General features: G+C 35.0%; 2 protein-coding genes and 1 long non-coding RNA gene across 4 annotated transcripts; 1 reads left to right on the top strand and 2 right to left on the bottom strand.

The window, feature by feature from the left end:
- Positions 1 to 229: 229 nt before the first annotated feature.
- Positions 230 to 1580, bottom strand: LOC128188846 (uncharacterized). The gene is made up of 4 exons (XR_008244195.1): positions 1453 to 1580; positions 757 to 825; positions 438 to 546; positions 230 to 300 (listed from the first exon to the last, which is right to left on the bottom strand). It is a non-coding gene; the product is annotated as an uncharacterized LOC128188846 (long non-coding RNA).
- LOC128188844 (protein unc-93 homolog A-like) lies at positions 1549 to 5052 on the top strand. The gene is made up of 3 exons (XM_052860133.1): positions 1549 to 2586; positions 2825 to 3092; positions 3373 to 5052. Exons 1-3 carry the CDS (start codon positions 1696 to 1698, stop codon positions 3597 to 3599), a joined length of 1386 nt encoding a protein of 461 aa, XP_052716093.1. The 5' UTR covers positions 1549 to 1695; the 3' UTR covers positions 3600 to 5052.
- Positions 4715 to 11064, bottom strand: LOC128188843 (solute carrier family 15 member 4-like). 2 transcript variants are annotated; one of them, XM_052860132.1, is made up of 9 exons: positions 10342 to 11064; positions 9909 to 10089; positions 9583 to 9709; positions 9057 to 9237; positions 8831 to 8956; positions 8327 to 8579; positions 7800 to 7895; positions 5836 to 6262; positions 4715 to 5655 (listed from the first exon to the last, which is right to left on the bottom strand). In XM_052860132.1, the coding sequence occupies exons 1-8, from the start codon at positions 10918 to 10920 to the stop codon at positions 5850 to 5852; spliced, it is 1956 nt and encodes a 651-aa protein (XP_052716092.1). In that variant the 5' UTR covers positions 10921 to 11064; the 3' UTR covers positions 4715 to 5655; positions 5836 to 5849. The 2 variants fall into 2 exon arrangements, with proteins under 2 accessions (XP_052716092.1, XP_052716091.1); XM_052860131.1 differs by having other exon boundaries at positions 4715 to 6262.
- Positions 11065 to 14396: the final 3332 nt, after the last annotated feature.

Genomic DNA, 14396 nt, shown 5'->3' with positions numbered 1-14396 from the left:
ATTTTTGTGGAGCCCTCGATTTAACCCACAACAAAGTGAGATATAGCTGCAGGTTTGTAGCTCCCGGTCTGAAAAAAATTCTCTCTCTCTCTCTCTCTCTCTCTCTCTCTCTCTCTCAAACACACATACATTTTCAACTAATAAACACCTTCTTTCTGGATGTATGTTTTTCATAACTCCTTAGTATTAGTGTGACAGTTACCGAGGGTCAGAGAAGAATAATAATTCCTTCTTTGTATTCTATAGTTGAAATTATCATTTATTTTTCAAGTTACACTTGATTCTTCCTTTCACATGTCTCTGTAAAAGAATAAAGAAAAAGATTAATTTCACAAAGAAACTCTAATACACACACGCATACACATACATGCACTCTTTCTCAAATTTATCTTATTATCCAATGTTCCAAAATTTCGGTTACATGTGTATGTACTGACACTTTGGACTCTAGAAGTCTGCTGATACGACACAAGAACGGGTTGTTAGTACAGGGACAAGGGGCCGTAACGCACTGAATATCTGAACAGCAAAGCAGAGCCATGGACCCTAACATTAAAAAGATGTGTCTGAATTTCACTACTTTTTCATTAACAGAAAAAGGTAAAATTTGTATTATGCACATTTCTATTATTGTACAGCACTTTATAGTTATCTTAGAATTAGATTTAGCGCTTTATTAATGTTTTTGATTGTATTATTTTATAATATTAATTCTTATTGTACAAAAAATTAAAAAGGAAAAGAAAAAAAACATACCTTCTGTTAGATTGGCTAAAAGGAGTCCAATAACGACCACAGAGAACACACAGATGAACCACTTCATGTCTTTTTTGTCGTTGAGATAATAATTGGAGAATTATATATATACTGCGTAGAAGAAATATATATATATACTAGCATACCTCGGGGAAAATATTGCCATTGGCTAGCAACGTGTCAATATTTCATTAGAATTAGGGCGCAATGATTAATTGTTAATCATTTTTCTGGTATGAATCAGTATAGGGATATATAATGACACAATTTGTGTTACAAAGGTTGTTTCTACAAGTAATATAATTTCATTTATTTATATATATTTGATAAAAGAAGAACTCTTATGTTAATTGCTCTATCTGCGTGCGTGCGCGCGCGCGATAAAAACGAGCACCTGCAATGGACCTATAAACAAATATGCAATATCAATACTACGTTGATTGTGTATACATAACTAATATACATGTAAGTTATCATATGTCATTATCTGGTTATGCTGAACAAATATCGGAATGTTGGTCAAGCCGTATTGTTTTGTTTCACAATTCTTAAATGTATATCTGTTTACATTTCAGAAGCGCACATCATGGTTTTTTTTCTAAGCCATCATTGAACTTTAATTGATAGTAATGAACTATGACAACTTCGTGCTGTAATACTATCGACACATCCATTCACTTCAGACGCGGTACTTACAAGGGTGACTGAGGGTCATTAGTCAAAGTACTGTGGTCCCTTGTATCTTTTCAGCCAGCCTTTGGTCAGTCCCAGTGTGTATTCTGTCCTTGTCCTACGGCCGTAACAGGCCATCCCTCTTATCCTAGATAATCAAATACAGTGGACACAATCTATTAGCCGCGATAGGACAACAATAGTGAAACTGATGCATTGTTGAGATACCCGAAAAACAGGGCTTTGAAAAAAACGAACACTTCCACCATGTTAAAAATGACTGACGAAGGTTTGGTAACTTATGAAGAAGGAGAGGCCAAACCAATAAAGAAGAGGCTGTTGTTGAATTTTGCGTCAATCTGTATTATGTGGATGTTTTCCTTCACTGCTTACTCGGGGCTGCAGAACCTGGAGTCGAGTTTGAACCCCGGTGTGGGAGTGTATTCGCTTGCAGCTTTGACGGGCGGGGGACTTGTATCCTGTCTGTTAGCTCCCGTCATCATTAGCTACATTGGATGTAAAGGTGCTCTCATCATCTCATGGATTACTCTGTGTGTTTATGTGGGCGCCAACTATTATCCTGCTGGCTATGTTCTTATCCCCGGGGCTGGGATCGAAGGTCTGGCTACTGGACTAATGTGGACGGCTCAAGGCGCTTTAGTGACATCCATTGCAATGGAGTATGCTAGAATAACACAGGGAGCGTTCGATGATATTCTCAGCAAGTTCTTTGGAATTTTCTGTGCTGCATTCCAGAGCACACAAATTTGGGGAAATCTTATTTCTTCTCTCATCCTTGTCAACGAAAATAGTTCATTGAATTTAACTACACCTCCAGAATACTGTGGGAAAAATTTCTGTCCATTAAGTATTAAACCTGAGACAAAGAATGTAACTAAGGCAGGGGTACATCCTGAAAGCAAAATAGAGATTATTCTGTTGAGTGTTTACATGGGTTTCTCTGCTGTGGGTTTGTTAGTCACCTGCATAATGCTTCGACCAATGAAACAGGAACACAATGGACCGACGGAATCATTCAGATCCAAACTAGTGTCCACTGTCCGTCTACTTGTCACCAATTCTAATATGGCGATGCTTGTTCCGTTTTACCTCTGGACTGGTTTAGAGCAAACGATAGTTTTTGCCGAATTTACAATGGTAAGCATCCATGGCCAGTAAAGTTTCAAATTTCTTTATTTCGTATTCTTTGGAGAAGGATTTGAAAAAATGAACAATAGACACCTACTCATTGTTCTATCTACTGTTTATATTTTATTTACCCCTAGTATTCCTCCCTAACTGCCTTTTCAAAAGCGTGGTTACAAAACATCGCAAGTCACTTGTTCAATGAGGGCAAAACAAAGTTGTAGGCATCTTCTTTAAATACCTTTTTCAGGCGTATGTGAATTGTGAGATTGGGATAGAGTGGATAGGATACACCATGATTTGTTTTGGTGTCGCCAACACCATTGGTTCTCCAATCAGTGGCGTCCTCGGCAAGCGTGTCGGCAGACCCACGCTCTTCATCGTCGCCACAGCTCTAAACATTTCGGCTCTTGTTGCGATGGAACTTTGGCATCTAGCCAGGAAGCAGTTAATCGTATTTTTCGTTATTCCCGGGATCTGGGGGCTAGCTGATTCAATCTGGCAAACGCAAAGCGCAGGTAAATGTGGAATTGATTCCATATACCGGTGTAATAATACTTGCATCACAATCAGTTTCTCTTCATACCTATTACAGGCATATTGTTTCCATACTAAGATACCTATAGACATAATTGAACATGTACTTTCACTTCATTTAAGACATACCGGTCTTCCGTTTATATTTCTACTAACGAGCTATGGATTTACAATGTACAGCTAAAGTATACATAAACTGGTCTCATGTTCATGTCATATGGCATTATAATATATAATTTGTTTGAAATGTTCCTTTTGCAGCTTTGGTTGGTCTTGCATTCTCAGACAAACAGGAACCGGCTTTCTCAAATCTCCGCATGTTTCAGGCGCTGGGCTTTACCGTGGGCTACCTATACAGCAACCACATGTGTGAATACAAGAAACTATACATCGCGGGTGGCGAGCTTATCTTCTCTATGATTCTAGTGATGGCTGTAGAATTCAGACTCAAGAGAGACGCTCCAAAGAAAGACAATCTAGTCATATAAATTTCTGTCAATTATTTTTGAAACTAGAAACCTACATTTATTCCATTAATACGGACAAAACGGGTATTGTATTTAATGTATATATATGTAGAAAAACAATTAATGCTAACTTACAAGATAATACATGCTTTCATTTGCAAAAATTTTAAGGATCGTCGATTAGTGTTTTTTAAACTAACAGCGTGTTTTAATGCTAAAATCTACTTCGTTGTGTAACAGTTTCTGATTGGGACATTGGTGTCTGTTTTTTATATCTTTTACTGACTAGCCGTAACATGAACTTCGGGACTTCAAGCTGCTGAACATATGGTCTTGGTTACATGACGGATTCAATCTCTCCGAAAAAGGTTAACGCAAAGGAAATAATTAACATATTTCTTCTTGTATTTTCTTGTTCCCAGTAGGTAGTTAACTTAATATTAATAAAATACTTATTGGTAGGGTGTAATCGACCATGGTGCATATCTTTTCACAGTAAAGACTCTTATAAAATTAATACAGCGCAAAATACAAGATTTTGCACAACTATTGAAAGTGAAACTTTTTTTTAAGGAAAAAATGTAAACACAGCATATATTACCAGATTGAAGGAATAGTCCAGAACACATTCTTTGTTCCTAGAGACCTTGCATTGTGCACATTTTTAAATTTCTTCAAATTCTACATTGCTTCCAACTTTCAATCATTGCCAATGGTAGTATTGCTATGATCAAATGAGATTGAGCAAGATTTTAATACTGTAGTTAATACACATGACGACAATGAATGTCGTAAAAAATGAATGCAATTATTAAAAGCATATTAGATTATGTTGTAAAACAATAAAAATGCATGCTATACATGTATATCAAATACTGTGGATTCATTCAATGGTAACTAAAGACATGTAGTAAAAAAAAATTCTGTTCTTATTTGAAAATCTTTTGATTTTCATATCAACAACAATATTGGTGAACATGATAATGAAACCACAGCATGTTGAAGTGAAAATGTTTCATGAATAAACATTATAATATCTGAAATTTTGAAAAGCACTGATAATGAGTATACACATTTCTGTACCACTAAGTACAAAAGTTTATGTTCCTTGCGTTAGCTTTATCAATACGGACGCATTTTCCACAATTTTGATTACATTTACTTCCTTTTTCTACTGAAAGAGAACCTAATATATGTAATCAACAATAACATAAATCAAGTAGAAGGAAATATTTACAGATTTTTCATAAAAGTCAAAAACTGGAAAAATTTAAAATCAGCGCAATATCAAAATGCACCCATTTTTTAAATTTTTAACTTATAAATGCTGGATTTGGCATTGCTAGTATTCATCATAAAGAAGCATAATCGATTGAGGTCAACAATTTTAGTTGCACAATATTTTAAGAAGGAAATGTCTTACTTTCCTTTGTTATCTATCTCCACATTCTTTTCAACTGATAAACTTAATAATATCAAATAAAAAAATCCAATAACTGAAGCAAATGTATATGTAATATCAATATATATAATAATAAAACATATTTTGTACACTAACATAAAAGTCATTATTCATAACATACATCAACTCATTTCAACAACTATTGAACACTCAATGGTTATGATGCATGGTATATGACCTTTTTTTATCATAGCCACAATTATGCACAATTAATGAGTTGCGTATTGCCATATAGCATCTACATTATTATTCGGAACATAAAAAATTGCCTAAACCAAGCCTAAGTTCATACTGAGAGAGTAATTAACAGATTGGTTTGTACACAGATGGTAGTCAGCACAATTAGTCTTCAATTTCTAAATACCTCTACAAGAACATAATAAATGCACTGCATACAGTCAAATAACTGCATGTACAAGTCTCTGTAATATATTTTTTTGTAATGTCTATGCAGGATTTATCTTCTGTGAATTGACAACAGAGTAATCAATTACCCACTGCTAACTCATTGACTATTTATGATGAGGGGCCGCAATCAGACCAGAGTCAGCAGTAGTTTTATTGTCAACTCTAAAACGAAACCCACTGGAGGATTCTTTTAGGCACAATGACTCTCTGCCAAAAGAAATAACTCTTGAATTGTAGTAACTGTAAATGACTCCTCAAAATATTTCCAACACATTGCCATGCAAGTTATGTGAAATGGTGTGCACTTTAATTCAAATTTTTTTTAAAATATTATAATCACACAGGAATTTTTTCTTATAAGAATGATCATAGGTTAATGAACTTTACGTTTAAAATCAGTATCAGTCTTCACTATTCACTCTGCGACTCGCAGATCTGCTAACATTTCCTCTCCTTCCGTTTGTGAAAGATTTTTCCGTTACATTATCAAGAGTCGAAGTTTTGGTCACCGGAACCAGATGCTGACTAAGCTTCAGTATCTTGGCTACGATAATAAACACAAACATTCCAGTAAACTCAAGGACAGCTAAGAAAAAGAAATAATAATCAAGATGGCAGGCTTTGGTAAAAGTCCCAGTATTGCAGCCCATACGACAGTTGATATTGCCAAAGTCTTCTTGAAAGAACCAGGTATCTTTGAAGGCAAACATGGTTCCAGTTCCCAACAGACTCCCGATCCCAGTAAAAAGATAGAAGAATCCCATGATGATCCCCTTCATAGACTTGGGTGCCATTTGGTAGGCAAATTCCAAAGCTAGAATGATAGACAGATTGTTTTCACATCACATTACGTAGTCCTAGAACCAATCTAATAAACGATTACAGTACAGCATTATTTAAGTGACTTATATTTACAATCAATCTTAAAGGGGCATGGTTACAATTTTGGTCAAATTATTTTTCTGATTTTAATATTTGAAATGCTTTAGTCAGACATTTTTAATAGGAAACCAAAATTTGAGTGTCATTTGTTGAGTTATACGCGATCTATAGAGACTACAACTCTTTGCTATGTAAATAAAGCTTTTGTTTACATTTTGAATGTTGATGTGAAAATTCCATTTTTAGACCTAAAATGAATGTGTTGAACGCTAAGAACTGTTTATTTATGCTTAAAATGAAAAGAAAATAGACAAATCAGTTTGAAAAAGACATTTTACGGGTATATCGAACCTATGTAAACAAAAAAAGAACACGAGACTTGCATGTTTATATGACGAAAAATTGTCAGCCCAAACAAAACAAACAAAGTTATCGAAATTAATACATAACTTAATTATCAAATACAAAACTGCACAAAACAGTAAACTTAGTAAGTACATGAAACTACTGAACCAAATTTAGCAATATATGCATGAACCTTCACAAGTAGTACTGTATAAAAATAAAATCTTCACAAATCATTGTATAGAGGATGCCTATAACTTTAATCTTGATTTTAGTCATCATTGCTCATTTGCTGTTTATATATCTATGACGTCACTTAAATGACCTAATTCCCGCAAATTTGCAAAAAATGAAAATACTCTCTTTTTTTCTCCATATTTTGCATTCGGAAATATAGAGCGCAGGTCTGCTCAAGTGCGATTTTAACATAATATGTTTTTCTTCCGATAGTTATACACATTATATTAAAAAATGGTACTTGAGCAAGCCTGCGCTCGATGTTTCCCAATCGAAAAACCATAGGAAAACACCCATATTTTGCTACAAAACATCAATTTATCAAAATAATGCAATCTTTATGACGTCATTTCTACATTATGACGTCACTGTGTTGATAATCTCATACACCTTTATTTCCAATATGATTTTAACTATCTTTCACCTTATTTTTAAAGCTCTTTCTAAAATTTTGATTTCGGGGGCAAAAATTGCATAAAACCGCACATAGGCCTTTAGCAATTTATGAAACTTCACAACCAAATTTAGCTATGCAAGTAATTTCAAATTTAGCCGTGTCAATAACTTCACAGCCAAATTTAGCTTTGTAAGTACATGCAATTTCACAACCAAGTTTAGTAAGACATCATTTTGACAAGAGCTTGGACTTTAGGAAGTTGTGTCAAACAGCAATGTGACTTATGCCTGTCTTTTTCATTGATGGCCGCTCGATCAATAGCCCTTTGAAATCTACATGATTTGTCTGGCTTTTGAGCTAAACCTACCAATTTGTGAATATTTAACTTCACCACTGTCATTTTAAACTTGTTTGGATGCAAGAAAATGAAGAAATAGATAGCTATGTCCTACTGAAAGTACAAGATCTTGTTAAAATGGTTGGAACGCACCTGCCACACTAGTAAAAACTTCACTGATACCAATCAGAGCGTACTGTGGGATCTGCCAAAAAACACTCATGTCTGCCGCCCTATAGACTGTGTGACCTACAAGTATACCTAAATTGAATATCTATCTTATTTTTATCTTTAATATAAAGGGTAGAAATCACACATTTGCATGCTCTAACCTCTGTTCAGCAATAGCCTACTCTTTAAATATACTTGTATACCCAGGTACTTAATTATTTCTATAGATAGTTATCACATGAAATTACTATGACTTTATTTAAGCCTTGACAATATATGTTTTAGTAATTCTAAATAGTTCCTGAGATTGATGCACGATGCACAATGCTTAAAAACTAACCTGATAGATTCATCTTCAGTGTAATTATTGCAAGTGGAACAATTAACAAATAAATTTTACATGAAGTTGTACATGAAAAATTAAAAGAATACAGGTGACAGATTCATGGGTAAGATGACTATAATCATGTCTAAAATTATATGACTACCTAATTTAGGGTTGATAATACCTATGGTTTGATTGATTGTATAACTACAGCATTCCTCATTTGGAAATTTCCAGACCGCTCTCAGTCGAAAAAGTTCCACAATGCCAGCAACAAGGACAGCAATGGTTGCAAACATCATTCCCACACTGATTCGGCATACTATCCCAACATGCATGTCACGCTTCTTTAGGTAAGGGTAGATGACTCTGTCAAACAGCGGCAGGAGAATGATTAAGAAAACCACGTCAAACAGCGAGAACCATGCTGCCACTAACTGAAAGAGACCACCATCAATTAATCTACAGCATCTAAATTAAGATCTGATGAAATTAAAAAGCAATCATTTTTGTTTGCTAACGGGCTCATGTACATTGAAATCAAAACCAAACAATATGATTGCAAAACTATAACAAATTCAAAGTACTTTAATTAATTTTAGATTGAAAGATCTCCTCTCTTTGTTGTAAATTAAGACATATCTAATTAGGTAATACCTGATACACCAATGATTTATAAATTACTTACTGTTGATTTTTTGGTTGATTCAGGCGAATAACTTGAAGAATTCATATCATGGCATATTTTATATTTCTCAACATTTGAAATATCCAGTTTCATATGTAAACCTTGGAGCTCAAAAGTTGTCTGCATCTAGAAGCGTAAATGCACATTTAAACAAAAAACAAAACTGCAAATCCCTTTCATGAGATCACTAAACACTCAGTTAAATGAATTCCTGTCATGTACTCACCTGAAAATACACCATCCAGTAGGGCAAAAGCGTCAAAAACACACAGAGGATCTTCAGAAGTTGTTTGACATCTTCCACTGCTGTTTCATGAAAACTTCCACCATAACGGCACTTGGCTTTATCCAGGAAAGATGGGGAATGCTCTGTGGACTTCAACTCCGGAATGTCCGATGAATCTGCACTATAAGCCCAAAAACAATCATTAAGTGTTGCATAACATTTCATTGTTGATATTAAAGTCACTGTATATGAACAATTTCCTCCAATACAGAGATAGAGGGCTTTTAGGGAGTACTGTATACAGGGAAATATTCACCCCTGTTTTATTTTCAGCCGTTTTGCCCTCTTTGCCAGTGGCCGATTTAAGACTGGGCGAATTCCAATGTCTCAAATTATCCCTCTTTAAAACAACTTTGTTAGGGCAAATTCAAGACAAGACAAAATTCTTTGCAAATGTAGAAGGGCGAAAATAACATGAGGCAAAAATAACCCAGTATACAGTATGTCTACAGACTATAATACTCACCTGATGTGTTCAACATTGTTCTCTCTCTGTCTGTGCAGTGTCCGTCTTTGGCATGACTCAAACAAAATTTTGAAAATGTTTGTCAAAATACTTCCTGTCTTTGGAAGATACACATAAGACCAACATCCTAAAATGAAATTACAATTCTTTTAAAATATATTAAACTGTAAGCAACAAAGCCATACTACATGTATATATGATTTTATTAGCATGAATTTTATTCCATGTACAGCATTTCAAAAAGTGCCTCGAAGAAGATGTTCAAATTCAGCAAATAATTGAATAAATGTTTTAGTCAACAGAAAATAATAATAATGTTAAATTACCTGCTATGAAAACGAGGCAAGATACACCTAAAGAAATATTGGAGGAAAGGAAACCAAGGAAGAAGCTGATATCCTGCTGAACATAGGTGACACCTGACAAAGCCACAAGAGTCCCTAGATTTATAGACCAGTAATACCAGTTAAAAAATGCCAAGCTTGTTTGTGGACCTTCTCCTCTGACCTGAAAAATCGTTTCTTTTATTTATCATAGAAAAAAAATGGACTTAGTTTGTGTAACCTTGTCTGGTCCTCAACAGGCTATGTTACAAAGTGCTGTTATCATCTTTTAAGGATAAAGTAATTTTTTCTTTCATAATTTCATATTTAGAATTATAAATCAAATATTTTTGCAAGGAAATAAATGTATCCTTTCTGTCAAATGATTTTAAATGGTTGATGTGTGTATCATGGATAAGGAAGCTAATATGCTTACTTGGTCAGCCCCAAATGGTGCAATTACTGATCGAAAAATTCCTGATCCAACTGAAATAATGGTTAAAATTCCAAAAATTAGACCAGCACAGTTCTCTTCAATCAATGATAGTTTGCTGCTGGCATCTCTGATCATGCTCATCTTATCACCTTTTTTTTCATCATTATCACGTCCACAAATATTAGGTAGACCTAACTCTGTTGAATTTAAAAGTTCATTCTTCTCTTCAAATGTAACCACAGGCAAAAAAATATAGCCAACAAGATAAATCACAAAAGCTAACAGAAGTGTTTTGAATTTCCCAAGCAAGGTATCTGCAATGATACCTCCCATAAAAGATAGCACGTATGATATTCCCAGGAAAATAAAGGTACAATAGAGGGCATTGTAAGACCTCCATCCGAAAGGATCGCTGTTCAAAAATAAAACAAGATTTCCAGTCAAACTGTAAAAGGCAAGTCTCTCTAAGGCCACAGTTAATAGAATGGAACCTTGGGCTACTTTCACTTTACGAGCATTTCCTGGTCGAGATTCGCTCTCGCTTCTTCGCTGAGGCAGCAAGCTCCTTCGTTCATCCATTGTTGTATTGCACTTTCTGTTTACATGTTCTTGCCTTTATCTTCATCCATTTGTCGCTCTTGTTGTCGTTTTGTGTATTATAGTGATTTCAGGCCTTACCCCTCTGTTTGTAAACATCATCAGATTGTCACATGACGATTAAATAAGTAAGTTGTGCCACATATAATTCGATTTCTCACGGAGACATTGGGACCGAAGAACTTATCTTGATTATATGTTTAAAACAGAGGTAACAATGATCAATTGCTGTAACAAATTTTATCAATCTGATAATTATAAACAAATCATCAATTAAATTTAACTTTTGAGGAAACTGGCTAGCGTAACATTTATTATAAAATTATTTTTACTTTAAGATGAAAAGAGCTGCTCCGGATCAGATGGGCAATAAATAACTAAAACCAGCTTAAGAAATCTGCATTGTCACAAAAAGTTGATTTTTTTAAACAGACAAACGTGTGAATTTATTAGTTAATTTAAAAGTTCTATTTCAGGCATGCAGTTTTCTACTTGTTTTACGCTTCGTTTTGAGCACAAATATCCAATTTCTATATTGTTTTTTTCATATTCAGTTTTGTTGAAATGTGGTATTTCTATTTAGTGGTTATAAACAAAAAACATAACAGAAACTTTTTTTTCATATTTTTGACGACTGATATTCGAAGTTTGGTCAATCGGCGTTTGAAATGCACATGTAAATATATTAGGCGTTCTAAACATCAAAGTGTGTGTGTGGGGGGGGGGGGGGGGGTTCTGAGCTATAAATCGTGTCTATGTCTTCTTAATTTTAAAAGTATCAAACAACATCTATTTCGAATTTCAATTTGCATATATGTAAACAGTTTACATATTCTAAGATGGCAGTTTTTATAATCAATTGTAATACCGGTAAAGCATTTTTAAGGTGGAATAACACATCATCACAAAATGGCTGACCACTGATCGAATCGTTTTATTAAAAGGATTTTATGGCTGAAACATATAACTTACTTAGCCGAGTGGATAAAGTGTCGGACTTGTGATCCGTACATCCCGAGATCGAATCCCGTAGGGGCTTTTGTTGTTACTTATTGGAATAATTATTTTAGATATTCATTTTTATTCCGAAACTGCAAATTTTTCGCTTATTTGACATTTGTACAGTTAATTTATCATTATATCTTTCATTATCAAAAAATTTCCTGTTAATTTGAGTAGCTTTTCCCAGGTGTGTTATTCCACCTTAACAAAAATGGACAATTTGAATTTTAAATAAATTTAAAAATAAGCTCAAATCGTTACAATCCCTCTTTAATAACACGATAGAATATTAATTAAGTAAGTATTATTGTGACCTAAAGTAATGTACTCCTAGAATGAAACATGGACATTTACATGAATAAACATTCCGTAGAACAATTTAAATACACAATCTGAAGAGTAAAAAATCTCAACTCGAGTAGTATTTGATGTCATTTAATTCACGGTCCTATTATAATAAACAGATATTTCTTTAATAGTTAGTCTGTGACATAAAACAAATACTTGTACAGTAGACCCTACATATACGGGTTCTAGTCGGCGTCACTGAGCCCACTCTCGTCCTCCGCTCCCGCGGTGTTGTGTAGAGCGTAAGTTCGGACATGTCCTGTGTCATCGGACACGGCCAGAGTGTAGTTGTCTCTGTTGAACGACATTCCCTGAATTAATCGGCTCCCTGTATGCACCACCGTGTGGGAAAGTACCCCGTCTGTTATCTGCATGATAGTCCCACAATCATACGCAACTAGAGCAGAATTATACACCTCAACCAAACTTCGCGGCTGGTCTACAGAGTTTTGAATCCAGCGAGGCGAGTGGTCGTACTTTGGAAAACAGTAGACACAGTTTTCAAACTGGTCAGACACCCAGAGTTCGTCTGTGTTGGTTCTAGGAAGTGTCCAGATTGGACATTTAGAATCCGGGAACAGGTTTGATACATCAATGCTTGCCACTTCATCAAATTCCACACTCAGAATCAGAATTTTTTTCTGCGATGGGTGAACGTACCCCGTGATACAAACCTCGTCCCCGTTGGTGGCGATGCTTATGCCGCTGATATCAAGGCTAACTCGTGTCCACTCAGCGAGTATTGTCATCTGTTCGTCGTCAATTATTTCGAAGATGATCAGCGAGTCGGCACAGATAACAAGCACGTTGTTATTAAGAATGCACATGTCTCGCGGTTCATAGCTGTTGGTGACCTTATGGCATCCCACTAAAGAGTACTCCAGGTCGAAGACTTTGATGAAACAGTTGGCACGGTCAAGGACCACGATACGGCCGTCGGGGAGATGGTCAACTGCCCCCAGCTGGCAAACCACCTCATCTAGGGCCGACCGACACCCGAACTCCGTCAGGAAGGATGCTGTCCAAAGCTCAGCAGATGCCCGCGGAGAGTTAAAGGCCATGGTCTCGCATTCTCGAGTCAGCCGAAACTTTGTAGAATGCTGCACATTCTAGAAACTGAAATTGACAGTAAAGTAAACCTTTAGCAATTAAAAAAAATGGTATTATTGACTTTTTGCCAAAATCGATTACGTACACATACATGTATGTACTAGCGAAGCGTGTCTCGAAAGTTCGTTTTGTTTATCAGTTTTAAAATTAAGTGGGTTTTAATTGAATGATTGAAAAGGAGATATTTAAACTAACGATGTCAAAATTGAAAGGTAAATTTATCTTTAAAATAAAATATCTTTCTTCGAGTACACACATTATGCAATGGGCATACATGTTGTTTCTTTAGAACTCGTCTCGAAAATAAGTATCAATGACAAATAAACTGATCCATTTAAATGAGTTATGAAAATATTTCTGTATTGGATAAGCCTTTTTATTTTAAATTTTAAATACAGAGCAGAAACCAAATGTATACCGGTACATGTATATAATATTTGACCTTCATGAACAAATATCCCGTATTTGAAATTCGAGCTTATAAGACTATATTCTACGGCTCTCTGCAGACATTTAAAGAATATATATGGAATCATTCTTTAATTGAGTATTATGAGGTGATAATTACGGTCGGGCGTGATCAAATCCAATAAAGCCCGAAGGGCTTTATGATAGAATTGATCACGCCCCGACCGAAATTATCACCTCGTAATATTAAAAGAATGATTACTTATATTTATATAATTTTACGCCATCGTACGATTTATATTTAAATCGAAATAAGCAAACCTCGCTGGCGCCTCAATTTGGCGTCATTTGAAGTTATGGGTTATATAGTACAAAATCGATACGTAGTGTTATCACAGGCAAAGACACTGGAAAATGTAAATATCAATGTATATCCTTCTTTTTATTTAAAACAGATAAGTAGAATTTGCCCATGTTTAACAAATATTATTCAAAAAGTTTCCTCGATAGGGATACATATTAATAGAATAAGCCAGGGTGGTCTGCTAACTACATGTACATATCAAACCGACTTGGATATTTTAAACACG

The sequence above is a fragment of the Crassostrea angulata genome, chromosome 6 (assembly GCF_025612915.1).
Source record: "Crassostrea angulata isolate pt1a10 chromosome 6, ASM2561291v2, whole genome shotgun sequence".
NCBI lineage: Eukaryota > Metazoa > Mollusca > Bivalvia > Ostreida > Ostreidae > Magallana > Magallana angulata.
The sequence above is the reverse complement of the archived record's forward strand: the minus strand, read 5'-3'. Positions and strand labels throughout refer to the sequence as shown.

Bases quoted from the DNA above. Each gene is read 5' to 3' on its own strand.
- LOC128188844 (XM_052860133.1), top strand. From the start codon at position 1,696: ATGTTAAAAATGACTGACGAAGGTTTGGTAACTTATGAAGAAGGAGAG. The intron at 2,587-2,824 runs GTAAGCATCCAT...TACCTTTTTCAG, and splicing joins TTTTTGCCGAATTTACAATG to GCGTATGTGAATTGTGAGAT. The intron at 3,093-3,372 runs GTAAATGTGGAA...TTCCTTTTGCAG, and splicing joins CTGGCAAACGCAAAGCGCAG to CTTTGGTTGGTCTTGCATTC.
- LOC128188843 (XM_052860131.1), bottom strand. From the start codon at position 10,920: ATGGATGAACGAAGGAGCTTGCTGCCTCAGCGAAGAAGCGAGAGCGAA. The intron at 10,090-10,341 runs GTAAGCATATTA...ACGATTTTTCAG, and splicing joins CACCATTTGGGGCTGACCAA to GTCAGAGGAGAAGGTCCACA. The intron at 9,710-9,908 runs GTAATTTAACAT...ATTTCATTTTAG, and splicing joins TTGCCTCGTTTTCATAGCAG to GATGTTGGTCTTATGTGTAT.